Source organism: Sinocyclocheilus rhinocerous, unplaced genomic scaffold, assembly GCF_001515625.1.
Source record: "Sinocyclocheilus rhinocerous isolate Xijiao unplaced genomic scaffold, SAMN03320098_v1.1 scaffold1523, whole genome shotgun sequence".
NCBI classification, from domain to species: domain Eukaryota; kingdom Metazoa; phylum Chordata; class Actinopteri; order Cypriniformes; family Cyprinidae; genus Sinocyclocheilus; species Sinocyclocheilus rhinocerous.
In genome coordinates this window covers 476,849-495,476 of record NW_015641012.1, presented here as the reverse complement: position 1 = coordinate 495,476, position 18,628 = coordinate 476,849, and the positions used below count along the sequence as shown (strand labels likewise).

Sequence of the window (18,628 nt, the reverse complement as noted above, 5' to 3'; positions counted from 1 at the left end):
AGCTGTATTTTCAGCATCATTACTGCAGTCTTCAGTGTCACATGATCTTCAGAAATCATTCTAATATGCTGATTTGCTGCACAAGAGACATTTCTGATTATTATCAATGTTGAAACAGCTGTGCTGCTTCATATTTTTGTGAAAACCAAAGAAAATAATACCTTTTTGAAAGAAATTAATACTTTTATTTAGCAAGGATGCATGCAATTAATCAAAGGTGACAGTAAAGACTTACAATATTACAAAATATTTCTGTTTTAAATAAATGCTGTTGTTTTGAACTTTCTATTCATCAAATCCTGGAAAAAAAAGTATCACGGGTTCCTCAAAAATATTAAGCAGCAAAAACGGTTATTGACATTGATAAAAATAATCACTATTAATCAACTGAGCACCAAACATTACTGATAAAAAATATTAGAATGATTTCTGAAGATCATGTGACACTGAAGACTGGAGTAATGATGCTGAAAATACAGCTTTGATCACAGAAATACATTACAATTTCAAATATATTACAATAGACAGTTCTATTTTTCTATATTTCACAATATTACTGTTTTTATTGTATTTTTAGTCAAAGAAAGGCAGCCTTGGTGAGCAGAAGAGACTGACCGGTTATTATTTAGTATGTAAATACAGTTTATATTTTAAAGGAATTGTATTTTTTGAAATATTAAATGGCATGACAAAATATATAAATGCCATATTTTGACAATAAAGAATTTGAATAATGTTCACAACACATGTGCTCCAGACGTGTTCACGTGGAGCTGTGGTGATTGTCTGGAAAATGCAGGTTCAAATCTGGCCCATGTCATATCCTATTTTTTCTCTTCCGCCCAGGCCTTTTTATACTGTTCTTTCATTAAAATGTATTTATTTATTTATCTGTTTGTATTTACTTCCATAACTTACGGGCCCAAGTTCCATGTTTTTTGTATACAACATATGTTTTAACCCTTTGCTGATACGCATTTGAAGAGCTGTATTTTCTACATGTGCACCAGAGGATGGTAGTTTGGCTGACCTCTCTGCACAGCGAGGCCCTGGCTGTCACAGAAACAGCGTGAGCGAGCGCTGTGATTGGTGCGGAGCGCGGGATCATCCGTTGTTGCTCGCTGAGAGAAGTGCTGAGTGGACCCTCCTGTTGAAGCCCCGTGGAGCCCCGTGGAGCCGCTGCACTTCCCTTTGTCCCGCAGATTTGTTTTTTTTTCCATCCTGGTTGAACTTTCTAGCGTGACACTAATAAGTCCATTAGCATCATATATGCGGCTTAGCAGGGCGCAGGGGGCATAGCCTAACAAATGTGTGGAGTCAATTGGTAAGAGACACTTTCTGTTCTTCATAGGGAAATTATTTGCTAAATTAAGATGTTGATAACTAGGATAAACTATAGTGTATAGACATACACTGCTTATTTATAAATGAGTGAGTTTTATAGTTGAGAAAGCTGTTCTGGTTGGTTTTATTGTCATTATTTTGAGTTTAATTGATTGTGATTATACTGCGTGTGTGTATAGTTCTTCAGTTGTTTGAAATACTGTTCAGAATTTTTTGTCCAAGACTTTAAAACTAATTTCGAAGTTGTAGCTCTGTCAACTCTATCACAGATTTTTTTTGGCCTAGCATAGAGTGACATTTAGTTTTGCTAGAACGTTTTTTGCTAGTTTTAATTGTGCCAGTACATTTCTTAGAAGAAGCCAATCTTTGGACTAAATCTCAAGATACAAGTCAAGATAAAGTGAACATAATATTTGGATATGACATCTCAACAGTCAATGTTTCAATGGATACAATTTGGAAAGAAAAGGTACAACGATGAGTCAAACTCCACAACAAAGCTTCCCAGCTGTGGAGTATAACATCCATGTGGACACCTTGATGAAGCAGCTAATTTGGTGGATGAGAACACCGGCGAAAAACTACTCTAAATACAATGGCTAGCTGTCCTGTAGGAGAAATATCAGTCAAGCTCCTGAGAGACAGAATTGGAAAAAGAAAAAATGAGGAAAACAAGGCCGCAAAACAAACAATGTTGCTCTCGCCACATTTAACATCGAGCCTCTCTGGGGAACAACAATGGCTTCAGCGAGGCCTACACGTTGCTAGATCTCTCTCTGGCCCGTTGGGTCGTGCTCGACCAGCAAAAGTTGAAACAATTGAAGTTTTATATTTTCCATTGAGCTCAGCAGTCAGACGTGCGAGACGTGTGTATTAAAGCTCGGCCGGTTATGCTGTCCCCTTCATCTGAAGTCCTGTTACGGGAGCGCTTGGTGTGTGAAGGTTTGGAGGGTGAAGGGCTTGTTGAGATGGTGCTTGGGTGAGGAGTGTTGCTGCTTGAGGTACTGTTCTGCGGGAACGCCACACTTCCATCACGCTGTTGGCTTGCAAAGACACAGAAGGATCGCTTTAGTCTGCTATGGAGGGTTTGTGGAAATCATGCAGAGAATGAGAAGGATGGGAAGTTTCCGGCCAGTGGTGGGAATATGTAGAAGATTGTAAATGATGTGGGTTTGAGTTTTCTGTGAAAATCTGCAGGGATTTCTGGATTGAATGTTGGCCCGGTTGTCTGTCACCAGGTCAACCTCCAGATCCTTTATGATGTCTGTGGACTGTTTCTAAAGGGTTTATTATGCCGTCTTACATGTAAATACCAGGAGTGATCTATCCTGGAGGCTGCCATCTTTGCTTTGCATGGGCACTTAGTTCCAGAAACGTTCTTGGAGCCAATCAGCTGAGTGGTAAATGTCATGTGACTGATTCTCTCTATGTTACAGCAGTCAAGAGGGAAAAGAATACTCTGATGCTTTTAAGAGCGCTAAAAATGGTTGCTGGTGAAACATTGTGATTATTTTGTGTTACTGCATGAAAGATTCAGTTCTGTCTCACACATGGCAACTTTTGAAACGGCTGTCAATGGAAAAATACACGTTTTGGCCACATAATTGTGTATTTTTGACCCTTGCTGTTTTTTGAGCATATTGTGACCCTTTTTATAACTTTAAAGTTTTTGTTAACTCTTTAAAAATAAGCTTCCATTTGTTGATTAGTATAGGTAACTAAAACCAAATGTTGCCATGGCAACATTTCTCATTTTCATTTAGTTCTAAACAGTTTACTAAAATAATTCAAACTAAAACTGACATAAAAAAGATAAATATTATATAGACATATTAAAACTCAAAATGACAAAACACAACAAAATGAGTGAATCTTTAAAATAAATATTTTAATAGAATAGAATATCAATAAAAACTGATACTAAAATAACACTTGTTCATTTTATCTAAAAAAAAATTACATTAACAATGAACAGTTGTAATTTTATTAACTATAACTTATTAACATTTATTAATTTTAGTTAGTGTTAATTTCAGCATTTTAATACATTAAAATCAGAAGTATCTGTTAGTATTATCCAATGGCATTGAGCTAAGATGAACTAATAATGAACAGCTGTATTTTTATTAACTAACATTAACAAAGATCAATAGATACTGTAACAAGTGTATTGCTCTTTGTTAGTTAATGTTGGTTAATGCATCCACTCATTAAAAAAAAAACACACTTGAGTATGTGCAGTCAATTAGGTTGAGTCAGCATAGCTTAAATGCATTGCATCGATACACAAATGCTTCAAACGTTGAGTGTGCTGAGTGGACGAGCCCAGCAATAATCTGATTCATCTGTGTGTTTTCTGTAGCTGTGTTGCATTGTGTGCAGTTGAAAGCAGATGCACACATGGTTATTAAACAGTCGCTCACTCATTCAGGACAAAGTAAAGCTCCAGCTGCTGGACAGTGTGAGACGTCTCAGGACTCGTCTTAGACTAAACATGACATGAGGAACATGATTTACAGCCGTTAGTGTGACTGGACAGGACCATAGATTTGACAATTAAGATTCAAACAGTTTATCTGCTCTGCACTAGAGACTGTGCAGTCACACCGGAAGAATACCGCTCAGACGGATGTGGAGTAAATAGATGAATTTACACTAAGAAATACCCCAGTCATATTTCAGTAGGTACATAAGTACGTAAGTATGTAAGTGCATAAGTAAGTATGTAAGAAAGTAAATAATTAAATTAAATTGAGTACAGAAAATCAGCAAATACAACAGCTGTTCTAACTGTACTTATGTAAATGTCAATATTTCTTTCACATTACAGCAATGAGAATTACAGGGGAAGTACTTAAAGGTGCCGTATGTAAGTTTTTGACTCTACTAAAGCATAAAAATACCATAATATGTTTGCAGATATTTAAGAAACATGCTAAGTTAACACACTTGTTTATCTGAAAAACAATGCTACAGTCAGTTATTCTCCTTTGAATTGTGCGTTCCGGGTCGGAATGTCGGTCTCTGTTTTGGTCTGTTTAACCCGCCCACTGCCAGTTTACCCAATTCTATTTTGGCACGCCGGGTTGCCAGTTGGCGGGAAACACAGCGTATTTCATTTCATTCATCGTCAAGTGCGCTGTTCCTGTTGGTGTCATCAATCTGGCAACCTCGTGTGCGTCAAGTCTGAGGAGGAGGGGCCGGGTGAAAAAAACCCTCTCCAATATTTTGAATTTGGACTGCAATACCTAGTTCAACCACTCGGTGTCAATCCTACATACAGCACCTTTAATTGAAAAAAAAGCTTAGAAGCAAATCCTTAATGGGTTATTTATAACATGTAGTTGTATTGAACATAGTATATATATATATTTTTTGTATTTCATTTATATAAATAAAATTTATCGTTTTTTATGGGAGGAAATGCCTGATGATCTGGACATTCTTGATAATTTTTATCATTCATAATTCAGATTCACTCAGATACTAAATCTCGGTTAACTTGAAGTCTAACCTGACTATTTAGACAGATTTCTGCTCATGCACAAGCATGAATAAACTAAATGCCTAGGAACAATCCCACATTGTTGTGGTCTCACACTCAGTTCCTCCCAAATATAGTTAGCTTTATTATGCATGTTTATTCAACGCCGTGGCAATTTATTATCAAAGTGAAAAAATATGGCACAATGTACTGTTAATATGAAGGAATATTCCGGATTTACTTGTTTTGCTTGTATTTTGAAATATGCATTGAGTTGTACTTTATGATTAAAGGAAATGTCTTGGCCAAGTACGTTTTCCATTTTCCTACAGTTTTTTTTTTTTTCTTACAGTGTACCAAATCAATGCTTTTATGAAACACTGTTTGAGTCAATAAAATAAAATACATTCATTTTGACAGATGTTGTACAGTATTAATACCTCAATAACCATTACACTGAAGTCAAGTTTATTTACATTCAATCTTTACAATAAAAATCATTGTGAGCGACACCCAATTCAGTTTAAAGAATCAGTCATTTTAAGTACGGCTTCGAGTATAGCAAAGCAGCTCACAGAAGAGACAGAGTCGGTGAATTCAGTGCTATAGCAGCTTCGTTTGGTCTTTCCCCGAGGAGCACTGAGGCGCTTGGACTCACAGGTTGTGATGTTTTCCAGGTTTCCCAAGGGGACGCTCCTGAGAAGCTGGCTCACCAAGTCCCGACCCAGACTGCTGCTGCTCATCGCCGGCTTGAAGAGGCCTCAGGTCACCCTCAAGCGCAGGAAAAGGATGAAACGCACCAAAGTAGCAAAGGCCACGTAAGCGGTAAATATGGTTGTTGTTGGATGTGAGAGTGACCACTCAAACTCATCCCGACCACTTCAACCATCTTCCTCTGAAATGAACTTCAATCTCATTTAGACTTTATAGTGCTTGCACTGGATTTGGATTGTAATGAAATGGACAAGTAGTTAGACTGAGAAGATCAGACAGAGCATAACAGGTCAACACTGATTGAAGAACTGTTGATGACTCATTAAACGTCTGTTGGACCTATTTTTAGCTGTGCACCAAATAAAACACCAGGCACCATCCATGAATAGTGTGTAGTTTGATGTCCCATCACTTATAAAAAGCACATAAGAAAACTTAAGATTGCTGCACATCAGGTCACATTTACTGCTGTCCGGCAGATTTTTACAGGTAAAATCCCGTCATTTCACAATCAAGTGAAGGTGAAAGATTTCCTCATGCTGATTTTTGTCAAACCTGTTACTCTGTGAAAATTCATGGACAAAAACCTTTCCAATTCCAACAGGAATCCACACGATCAGGGGGTTCTCGTGACAGTAAAAAAGCTCCCTTCGCAGATTTAGCTCAAGTTGGTGGTGTAACGTCAGCGCACAGCACTTCTGTGTGAGCTGTGCTAGATACATCGCTACATTACTGCACATGAAATTACACTGAAATTGGTTTGAAAGTGTGGAAACAGACAATGGACCATTTTACCTGTGAAATTGTGCAAAAATGTTGCTAATGTGACCATACCTTTAGTTGAATCTATATTCTGTTCATAAATATCTTTTGGTCTCACTTTAGTTTAAGGACCGATTCTGATTATTAACTAACTATTCAATATGGCTTCTGCCTCAATAAACTCCTAATTAGCTGCTTATTAATAGTTAGTAGTTTAACTAATTAGTAGTTAAGTTTAGGTATGGGGTGGTCTTAAGGGATCTAAATATAACCATAAATGCCAGAATAAGGCATTAATATGTGCTTTATAAGTACTAATAAACAGCCAATATGCTAGTAATATGCTTGCTAATGAGCAACTAGTTAATTGTGAGAATTGGTCCTTAATATAAAGTGGTATCAATGTTTTTAATCATTAAAACATTTTAATTACCAAAACGTTCAACATTTTGCATGCAGCCCTTTCACTGCTTTATTTTCCTCCATTATACAAAATGGAACATTCCATATATTTGTGATCCCAGGAAGTGACATCATTTAGACCATCTCTACAGCATGGCGGGAGGACAAGTGAATCATTTCATTTTCCCAGTTTTACATTTTCTAAAAAAAAAAAATTTAAAAAAAAGTTGTAGCATTGGCAGCATTTAATGAGCTCAAGCTTTCAACCCTGTTACCAAAATTATAATTCTGCCAAAATGATTTTCTTTAATTTATGGAAAATATAAGTTTTTAATGATTTAAAACAGCAGTTGTCCCAAACTACCCCTTGTGGTTAATTATTTGAATTATTTATAGTTAAAAAACCTGTTCCAAATTTTGGTAACAGGGTTGCAACATTTGAAAATTTCATAGAAAATAAAAAGCTCATATAATTATATACATATATATATTAAGTTTGGTCTCCTGGGGTTGATGATTCCTCTGGTGGTGGAACTGTCAAGTCATACTTTGCACCCTATTCATGGAAAGTGCTACCAAAATGTAATAAACAACATAATGAGTTGCTTTTTCAGCAGAAATCTTACATGCATCCCCTTGCGTTGCAGAAGCTGCAGTCGTATGCCACATTTCACTTGAGTCGCTGACATAGAGAGAAGCTGCATCTGCCGTCGACATGAACGCAGACCCAGAAACAGAGAAAGCATCTCAGTCGTCTCGGCCAAACATACGAACTAAACACCAAAGCAGAAGCAGCAGAGGCTCAGAGATTGATGTGAAAACGAGGGATCTTCCACAAAGATCCAGACCCCCCCGACTAAGATCCGGAGCCTCCCAGTGACATTTGTTCATCTTTCTCTCAAATACACTTCTGTCATGCTTCAGTTCACTACACAGCGTGTGACAGCACATTATTGCTCTTGCCTTTGCTTGACAGTGCTTTCCTTTCCTGTGTTCTCTGGTCAGGATTTCAGGGACTTTTATTTTTCGATTCCTAATGATGTGTGTGGGTGAAAAAGAAGAAGAAAAACAATGAGAGAAAAAAAGAAAAACTTATAATTGCCTTGAGCTAGTAAGCAACAGCACACCAGTGGGGTTTTCTGTTGAGCTTGTCAGACTGACGGTCTATTACTGTGTCCTGAGGAGTAAAATAATTCATTTACATGGCAATATCCAATGAAAAAAAAACATTACATCAGAGTTATATCAATCCAAATGGATTATTCTGTGGCCCCCATTATCAATTAACAACCCCAAAAAATCATCACTGAAACATGATTGAGATTTTTTTTATTAAAAAAAAAAAATAATCAAGCAGCTATTTGACATAGTTTATAGAACTAATTGGTTGTTACTGAAGACGTCCACATAAGTATTAATAAAAACTGCACTAATTGTTAGGTGAATCTCATAAAGCATGTCAAATCTAGCTCATATATCACACAACATCCAAGGAAAAAATAAGAAATTATATTTTGCATTAAGAAAATGACCATATTTTAGGACCATTATCATTTGTGTTTACATTGTGACATTATTTTCATGACAATTAAGAACATTTTACCCCAAAATTCTCATTACTGAAATGTTTTTCTTTTTTTCTCAATAGTTACTCTCATTAGATTCTCATTACTATGTTACACTAATAAAAATAAATAAATATAAAATAAATGATATCAAGTATAAATACAATTATAATTTTAATGTACAATTCTTTATGCAAAATATAATTCATATATTTTATAAATGATTTTATTTAATATTTTATAAATTATATTTTCAAATTCTAACTTGTTTCTAGTTTCATCTGATTTTGGGGTGAAATACAACTCAAACATTTCTTGACATTTTTCGTGAGATTCACTCATCACTCTTCCAGTAACGTCCAGCAACAAGCTACAGCACAATGAGTCAAAATATACGCTTGCAGTTGGAATCTTATTTTCTCTTTTGAACAATTCTGTCTTTTGTGTTCATATCGTCTTCTATCGCTAGCTACTATGTCAAAGCAGACACGCAGATTTCTTTGAAGAATCACATGTGTTTAATTTCAGGATAATTATTTTAAGTTTATTTTCAGTAATTCTTTGAATAAACAAGGTACCACTTTATATTAAGTCATCCCATTTGTCCTTTGTTACATATGTAATAACAACATGGTAATGAAGTAGTAATTACACATTTATAAAACCAAAAAAATATAAACATTAAAAAAAAACAACTCATTAACATTTTTAGACATAAACCACTGATATCAGCTCTTTTTAACATTTGCATAGCAAATTAATTATTACTAATTAAATTATCCAAAACTAAGCACTTAATATAAAGTGTGACCAATGCGAGCCAATGTGTTAAAATCAAAGCACTGAGGATGATTCATGTGAATTTATCTATTGTGTATGAGTCACTTCACTTCACATTCATGAAAACACTGTAATTAAGTACACTTCACACAAACGCACACACACACACACACACACTCTCTCTCACACACACACACACACACACACAGTCTAGCTGAAGTTTCTCTTTAGTTGTGGTTTTTGCAGTGCTAGTTGTAAATCAGCTTTCGTTATATTTAATCTCATTTCTTCAATGGAATCTGATTCTGCATTTTTCAGCCTGACTGATTTCTGTTCAAGCATTAAATATGAAACCCATTAAGAAAGATGCACAGACATCCTGTGGGATAGGCAAGTAAACATGAGCAGGTTCGACTTTAACTCATTAAACTCATTCCTTTTCTTTAGAGATGATTTTTAAATAATTATAGAAAAAGATTTTGATTACTGTGTCCTACCCAGACGTGATGCGACAAGTTTCTTGTGTCGATTGATCTGTCTGTGTACAATAAGATGAAACTACTGTGCAACATAAAACAATCACAGCCAATCAGACGATATTTGACATTTAATATTCAGCTATATGGACCCATGAGAGTAGCTTCATCACCCCGGGTCTGGTTAGGACACAGTGCAAAACCTTTAGTTTCAGAAGTTACGTGATTTCAGATGGGCGAGTGTTTGGGATGTTATTTTATGGTGAATTTCTGCTGGATGAGCTTGTATCTGTTGAGCTGCTGCTCCGAGACGGACGGCTGAAGGCCTGCCAGAGCCTGTCTGAAGTCTTCTGAACACAGAGTCAGAGCGCTGGCCTCTGAATCCACACCTGCATCACAGACACAGAGATGAAGAAAGAGTGAAGGCAAGTAGTGCAGGCACTGAGAAAGAAGCAGAGTCAGGCCAGAAACATCCTCTACTCAAGCAGACAAACGCACATGTGAATGCTTGACCAATGCATTGCTAAAGCACAGGGCTAGAATGAGGTCAAAGTCCTGCAAAGCGTTTGCGTAGAGTATGTTTTTAGGCTAAGAGCGAGTAGCTGGAATATGGACACATGGGTTTCATGCATAAAATGTTACTTTTAATTTATTTTTGGTTTAAACATAGCTCCATCTTCTAAACGTTTAACCAATAAAGATCTCAGCTGTAGACTGGCAAATGCACAGACACGGTTTTGATATTTTGTTTCTTAATATATTGCATATATTTGCACTGAAGTGAATGTTTGATCATGCTGATGAGTCTGTCTGTGTATGACGGCATTTTACAAAGATGAAGGATCAAAGGAGTGTTTTCATGTACCTACACAAAACTAATGAACAAGTTTCACTTCCTATTCACTTATTATTGAATAATAATATATATTTTTAAACACAAATATATTGAATATATATATAATTATAATAACAATATATTTTTATTAGTGCTGTCAATCGATTAATTTTTTTTTTTCTGAAATGATTGCGATTAATCCCACCTTACATTAAAGTTTTTAAATATACTTTTATATTGCAATAATTTCACATTCAATCTTCAAATGAATGTAGAAACAACAAAGACAGTATATATTTTTTTATATTTGTTTAATGGCATCTTTATATGGTAGTATATAAATATTGATACCAATACTACTGATGTCTTTGTGAAATTGTTTTTTTTTTCTTTCCAATATTTAACCATTGACTAGCCATTTAACATTACAGTATAATAAAGAGTTGTCAATTTTAACTTTTATTAAAGTTTAAAAAATTACTTTCAATTTAGGTGAACTTAAAACAATCTTAAACACATAAACCCATTATAATAAATGTCATATTTACCTGCGCCCATCAGAAATTATGAAATATACAGAAACTGAATAAAGCTATCAAAAACTCAATTCTAAATTAAATATAGATGAATCCTTAAAGCTCTTTTTCTTTTGTTCTTTGATGAACAGTCATCACAGCAGCTGTTATGAGGTTATTTCGGCTGCTGAATCTGACACGCATCGTAGTTTCTCATAACTCTTTACCTGTTCTGACCCACCTCAGCTCTTAAAGTCTCTGGAATGAGCTGAGGAGTTGAATCAGGTGTGTTAGATGAGGGAGACAGTGCTGCTGCTCCACGACTGTTTGGAAAACAACTGCATTTTAGAGACACGTTCTTAATCTGACTCATATACAGGTGCATCTCAATAAATTAGAATGTCGTGGAAAAGTTTATTTATTTCAGTAATTCAACTCAAATTGTGAAACTCGTGTATTAAATAAATTCAATGCACACAGACTGAAGTAGTTTAAGTCTTTGGTTCTTTTAATTGTGATGATTTTGGCTCACATTTAACAAAAACCCACCAATTCACTATCTCAACTAATTAGAATATGGTGACATGCCAATCAGCTAATCAACTCAAAACACCTGCAAAGGTTTCCTGAGCCTTCAAAATGGTCTCTCAGTTTGGTTCACTAGGTTACACAATCATGGGGAAGACTGCTGATCTGACAGTTGTCCAGAAGACAATCATTGACACCCTTCACAAGGAGGGTAAGCCACAAACATTCATTGCCAAAGAAGCTGGCTGTTCACAGAGTGCTGTATCCAAGCATGTTAACAGAGAGTTGAGTGGAAGGAAAAAGTGTGGAAGAAAAGATGCACAACCAACCGAGAGAACCGCAGTCTTATGAGGATTGTCAAGCAAAATTGATTCAAGAATTTGAGTGAACTTCACAAGGAATGGGCTGAGGCTGGGGTCACGGCATCAAGAGCCACCACACACAGACGTGTCCAGGAATTTGGCTACAGTTGTCGTATTCCTCTTGTTAAGCCACTCCTGAACCACAGACAACGGGAGAGGCGTCTTACCTGGGTTAAGGAGAAGAAGAACTGGACTGTTGCCCATTGGTCCAAAGTCCTCTTTTCAGATGAGTTTTGTATTTCATTTGGAAACCAAGGTCCTAGAGTCTGGAGGAAGGGTGGAGAAGCTCATAGTCCAAGTTGCTTGAAGTCCAGTGTTAAGTTTCCACAGTCTGTGATGATTTGGGGTGCAATGTCATCTGCTGGTGTTGGTCCATTGTGTTTTTTGAAAACCAACGTCACTGCACCCTTTTATTCAGCAAGAACGCATTAAACTGATCGAAAGTGACAGTGAAGACATTTAGAAAGATTTCTATTTCAAGTAAATGCTGTTCTTTTAAACTTTATATTCATAAAAAATCCGGGAAAAAAAACAAAAACTGTTTTCAACATTGATAGTAATAAGAAATGTTTCTTAATGAGTGTTTACTATTGTCATCTCTAGAGAAATAACATTCTCCTCCTGCATGTGGTGTTGTGATGAAATCCTAATGGCCAACAAACAAGCAGCCCTTACAGCTCTGAGGACCGGAGGAAACAGAGACGGTGGCATTTTCTGTAACATTTACCATTTAGTTTGACATGGATACTCACCCCTGAGTCACATAATCAGAAAAGGCCGTTCATGGTATATTTTTCCACATACCTTCAGCGATACGTGAAATCTTTCTCTTGATGGCCCACATCATGGCGTCCGAACAGAGCGCGTAGAGATCGGCTCCGGTCAGCTGAGGAGGACAGGACTCCACGACCTCCGACAGACACACGCCGGGATCCACCTTAAACCTGCACCCAGAACAGCAGCAATAACACACACCCTCCAGCACTGAGAGAGAGGAGCGTCATGATGGACACACTCACCTGCGCAAGACTGCCTTCAGAACCTGCAGCTGAGACTCTCTGTCTTCATTCACACCCACATACACCAACTTATCAAACCTGGGGCGAAAACATGCAAGAATGCAAGAATGCCAGACAAACTGAAAAGCAACTGAATCTGAATGTATTTACCTGCCAGGCCTGAGCAATGATTGGTCCAGCAGATCTGGGCGGTTAGTTGCTCCGATCACAAAGACGTCTCCAGACGAATGAAGACCGTCCAGCTCTGCTAAAAGCTGTGACACAACCCTAAAAACAATGACAAAACCTGGCTTGTCATGATGCACCAATACACAGTTTCAAAGCAGCTTCACAGTATTAAACAGGAACGCACCAGAATCAATCATGCAAAATTAAAAACTGAGGCAAATCCAAATTCATGCAGGAAAATAGTCTTTATTCAGCTTGAGTAGTTCAATAACAATAATAGTTCAGTTCAATAACCGCATGCATTTATGGATTTTGAATTTCGAGTTCTTGCGTCAAGACGTGCTGAAAAGTCCACAAATAGGTGGACTCCACCCACTGTCTACTCAAGCCAATCAGATAACAGAGCCACATCGCTATGACCAATCACGTTTTGTTTTACACTCAGGAGGTGGCAATAGATTCACTTTGCATCCCTGAAAGGAAGTGACGTGGCGACGAGTCACCGGCAGTAAACTGATGTCCCGTTCTCCTTCTGAAGTACTCCACGCTTGCACAGATATAGGACAAAATATCATGTAGAAGACCAAATATGAGTCCAAGTGACCAAACCGATTTTATGGACTTCCTATCTCAGCCAGTGCAGATGAATGAGCGAGGTTATATGAAGGAGAGACCACCCTGAGTGTAAAGCAACACGTGATTAGTTATAGTGATAACATGATTGGTCAGCGCAATGTGGCCGTTATGTGATTGGCTTGAGTAGATGTGGGTGGAGTCCACCTATCTGTGGATTTGTGAGAGCTTTACATTTATTTATGAATCATAATGTATTTATTTGGAATAAAGGAACAAAAATAACCCCATAGTACAGTATACTCACATAAAGCAATAGAAAATGTCGGATCTGTGATAGTTTTTAATGACGCAAGATATGTAAACTATATAATCTATACAAAGCTCTAAATATTGGATACATGAGCATATCCAACTTTATTAGTAAACATTCAATGTACTCATGTAAAGCAATAGACATTATATAGGAAATCTCAACTGCTTGATTTTTCATATCGTCACAAATGTAACTATATTATCGCCCAGCTCTAATCTGCTAAATGTGACTATAAGGCATAAATATATTAAAATATTATACTTGAAACAATGTGTATTGTGAAAAGCACTAAACAAATAAAATTGACTCGACTTGAATGTAAGTATCTGAATTGTATTGGTGTATTTTCATTTTACTTCACTATGTTCCAAACCATAATATCTTACTTTTTACTCCACTACATTTTATGAAAATATATCTTTCCACGTTATTCTGAACTGAGGAAATCCCGAGGCAGGATCCCATACCTGATTCGTGAACCAGCTGAATCTTTTGAACTGGTTCACAAATCACACTGAATGATTCATTCACGGATTGGACTGGTGTTGTGAGTTTAGTATCTGCACATGTCTTGTGATGCTGACCTGTCCATCACCCCTCCTGAGTCCCCACTGTGGCCTCTATTAGGAGCCAAAGAGTCCAGCTCATCAAAGAAAATAACACAGGGAGCAGCAGTTCTGGCCTTACTGAACACTGACGGACAGAGAGAGAAGTGTTAACCAGCTCAGTGAAATAAATATAGTGGACAACAGACTGACAGGAGTAGTTTATTTCGTTGCTCTTACCCTCTCGAATGTTCTCTTCACTCTGACCAACGTACATGTTGATGAGCTCAGGACCCTTCACACTGAAATCAAACACCAAAGTGTTGCACTCTGACCAGTCTCTTGAATATTTCAAACTCAAAAGCAAACAGAGGCTAGTGCTGTAGTCACCTGAGGAAGGTCATGGTACACTCGGTGGCGACGGCTTTAGCCAGCAGGGTTTTTCCGGTGCCCGGCGGCCCGTAGAGCAGCAGTCCGGAGCGCCGCAGCCCCAGCGAGAGCAGCTCTGGATGCTCCAGAGGAAGCTGAATTGTGTCCAGAATCTCCTTCTTAACCTGCTGCAGTCCACCGACGTCCTGCCATCTGACCGACGGGATCTGAGATGAAGGAACTCTGCGTTTTAGACACAATCTAAAAAATGTAGATTCCTATCCTATCCTAGAATTCCTATCTCACAGACCGCATGCAATTTGTACAACTCAAACAGTTTAAATCAAAATCTACTTATGCGGTCACCGGTGTTCCACAGGGTTCTGTTTTGGGACCTCTTCTGTTTCTTATCTACCTTTTACCTATTGGCACCATTTTTAGGAAATATGGTATTCATTTCCATTGTTATCCTGATGACACCCAACTTTATCTGTCTTCTAAACCTTCCTCAAAGTTTCCTCCTTTTAATTTTCTCAAATTAAATAATAGTAAAACAGAAATTCTTCTTGTTCGAACAAAAACCACAATAGATAAGTCAAACATTTCCTCTGTGATAATAGACAATTGTCCTGTTCCTCTGTCTAATCAGGTTAAAAGTTTGGGTGTCATCCTCGATAAAACTTTGTCGTTTGAAGCATATTAACAGTGTTACCCGTTCTGCATTCTTTCATATTAGGAATATTAATCGTCTGCGATCTGTCTTTTCACTGAAGAGTACTGCTACTCTTGTGCATGCTCTTGTAACATCACAAATCGACTACTGTAATGCTTTGTTTTATGGACTTCCTTCCAAATCACTTCACAAACTACAGTTGGTACAAAATGCCGCTGCTCGAGTTATTACCAAAACTTCCAACTCTGAACACATCTCTCCTGTTCTACAAAATTTGCACTGGCTCCCAGTTAAATTCCATGAAAATTTTAAAATTGTACTTTTAACCTACAAAGCACTCAACAACTTGGCTCCTTCATATCTCTTGGATCTTCTTCATATACACACTCCTTCTCGTATTTTAAGATCTGCTTCTGCACTTACTCTTGTTCTCCCACGCACTCGGACAACTTCCATGGGGTCACGAGCGAATGCATAATAATAATAATAATCACAGCTTTAAAGCAGGAGATTTTACTGATAGCTGGGTAAATAGTACATTACAGCAGACTTCATTTCTGGGTGAACTTTTATGACATTGCTACAAATATACCCCAGCGACTTAAGACTGCTTTTGTGCTCCAGGGTCACATATTTTAGTTTATAATAAATGCTTGGCAGTACACTTTAACCATATTTTAAAGACAATACTCAATAACAAAACTACACATAAAGATGTACTTAAGCAGGTCAAAAAATAACTCTAAATGCATTTAATATAAATATAATATAATTCATTTTTATGAGGGTACAATGGACACAAAAGTCAAAGTAAGGTAACTGTACTTTTGGGGCTCCGATGGCTTGTGAATGCGCCTCCTGTAGGACGTCCAGTGCCGCGCTGAAGTCCTCAGACGTGACGCTCACCCCAGAGACACACAGATCCTCCTCTTCCTGTTCACTCGCCGCTTCTGGAAAACTACACACGAAAAACACCACACCAGTTTCTCATCCATTCGACAGAGAAAAACAGTGCTGGAGTGACTGACAGCAGCGGGGTGAAGACTCACTACGTCTGCAGAAGTCGTCTGTGAGCGGCTTTCCCAGCGCTGGTAAGAAGTGCGCAAAGATCTCCTAAAACAAAACCCTACAGAAACAAAGTCAACATGAAACCCTACTGGCAATCAAAAGCACTTATGTAAAGTTGGACCAGGACCATGTATGAAAAAATACATATGGTAAATCTGAATGCACAGATAAGATGGATGAGCAGTCAATAGTCTCACAGCTGTCTGTTTGGCAATCTTGCCAAGATTGACGTCTTTTCCCAACAGCAGGTCCTCACTGAGGCTGGAGAGCATCGTCCTGCGCTGCTCCTCGGACAGACTCTCTAGCGCCACCTGGTGCACAAACGCTGCCATCACATCCGAGGACAGCTCTCGCTGGCTGCTCACAGACCCCACCACCACCACACTGCAGAAGAAGAGAAGAAAGCAAGCAAACGATGACAAATGGCCATCTGTTCAGGTTCTTTCAACAGTCTTTGAAGGTCTCTTCCATTAAAGCGAATGGAAGGAGTCTGTCGTGCTGGCACCTCACCTGGCGTGAGCAGCTGCTATGAGCTGGCAGAGGGTGGAGGTGACCCTGGAGTCGGTCTCTGAGCCGTCCCGCGGCTGGCCGAGCAGCTGCAGGTTTCTCAGCAGCAAAACACACGGGTGATGGAGCTCCGCTCTCTCAAAGACAGACCTCATCTTAGCCTCGCACGCAGCTGCAGTGTCTGCGCAGAGACTGACGCAATCCACCTGCACACATCCAGCCTCATTTACATCTCTATTCATATTTGTGACCCTGGAGGACATTTACAAAATATCTTCATGGAACATGATCTTTACTTAATATCCTAATGATTTTTGGCATAAAAGAAAAATCAATAATTTTGACCCATACAATGTATTGCTGGCTATTGCTACAAATATCCCCCAGCGACTTAACACTGCTTTTGTGCTCCAGGCTCACATATTATAAAACGGAGAGTTCTGGTCCTTGATTCATTGGTTGAGCCGCTTTCAAAGCTGTTGTAAATTACTCTACAAACATACACCTTTGTTTACTTAATCTGAATGCACAGATAAGATGGATGAGCAGTCAATAGTCTCACAGCTGTCTGTTTGGCAATCTTGCCAAGATTGACGTCTTTTCCCAACAGCAGGTCCTCACTGAGGCTGGAGAGCATCGTCCTGCGCTGCTCCTCGGACAGACTCTCTAGCGCCACCTGGTGCACAAACGCTGCCATCACATCCGAGGACAGCTCTCGCTGGCTGCTCACAGACCCCACCACCACCACACTGCAGAAGAAGAGAAGAAAGCAAGCAAACGATGACAAATGGCCATCTGTTCAGGTTCTTTCAACAGTCTTTGAAGGTCTCTTCCATTAAAGCGAATGGAAGGAGTCTGTCGTGCTGGCACCTCACCTGGCGTGAGCAGCTGCTATGAGCTGGCAGAGGGTGGAGGTGACCCTGGAGTCGGTCTCTGAGCCGTCCCGCGGCTGGCCGAGCAGCTGCAGGTTTCTCAGCAGCAAAACACACGGGTGATGGAGCTCCGCTCTCTCAAAGACAGACCTCATCTTAGCCTCGCACGCAGCTGCAGTGTCTGCGCAGAGACTGACGCAATCCACCTGCACACATCCAGCCTCATTTACATCTCTATTCATATTTGTGACCCTGGACCACAAAAACAGTCATAAGGGTCAATTTTTCGAAATTGAGATTTATACATCTGAATAAATAATCTTTCCATTGATGTATGGTTTGTTAGGATAGGACCATATTTGTCTGAAATACAACTATTTGAAAATCTGGAATCTGAGGGTGCAAAAAAATCAAAATATTGAGAAAATCGCCTTTAAAGTTGTCCAAATGAAGTTCTTAGCAATGCATATTACTAATCAAAAATTAAGTTTTGATATATTTACAGTAGGAAATTTACAAAATATCTTCATGGAACATGATCTTTACTTAATAGCCAAATTATTTTTGGCATAATTTTGACCTATACAATGTATTGTTGGCTATAAATATAACCATGCTTCTTATGACTGGTTTTGTGGTCCAGGGTCACATATAACATATATGAGACAACCCCATATAAAACATACATGAAGTCACCCCGTAGCAGATCTATACAGGTGGAGCTGGGGAAGGTTGAGGGTTTCTGAAGCGC

General features: G+C 38.3%; 1 protein-coding gene across 1 annotated transcript in view; it reads right to left on the bottom strand.

Annotated features, from left to right (window-relative positions):
* Positions 1-8,531: 8,531 nt before the first annotated feature.
* pex6 (peroxisomal biogenesis factor 6) overlaps positions 8,532-18,628 on the bottom strand; it is a 20,682-nt gene continuing 10,585 nt past the window's right edge. The window contains exons 7-17 of the mRNA XM_016569642.1: positions 17,881-18,083; positions 17,568-17,754; positions 16,480-16,556; positions 16,256-16,388; positions 14,779-14,984; positions 14,629-14,690; positions 14,428-14,536; positions 12,937-13,053; positions 12,787-12,864; positions 12,572-12,711; positions 8,532-9,916 (exon numbers count right to left, since the gene is read on the bottom strand). Of these exons, the coding sequence (XP_016425128.1) occupies positions 9,780-9,916; positions 12,572-12,711; positions 12,787-12,864; positions 12,937-13,053; positions 14,428-14,536; positions 14,629-14,690; positions 14,779-14,984; positions 16,256-16,388; positions 16,480-16,556; positions 17,568-17,754; positions 17,881-18,083 (1,449 nt within the window). The 3' untranslated portion in view covers positions 8,532-9,779. The remainder of the gene's footprint in view (positions 9,917-12,571; positions 12,712-12,786; positions 12,865-12,936; positions 13,054-14,427; positions 14,537-14,628; positions 14,691-14,778; positions 14,985-16,255; positions 16,389-16,479; positions 16,557-17,567; positions 17,755-17,880; positions 18,084-18,628) is intronic.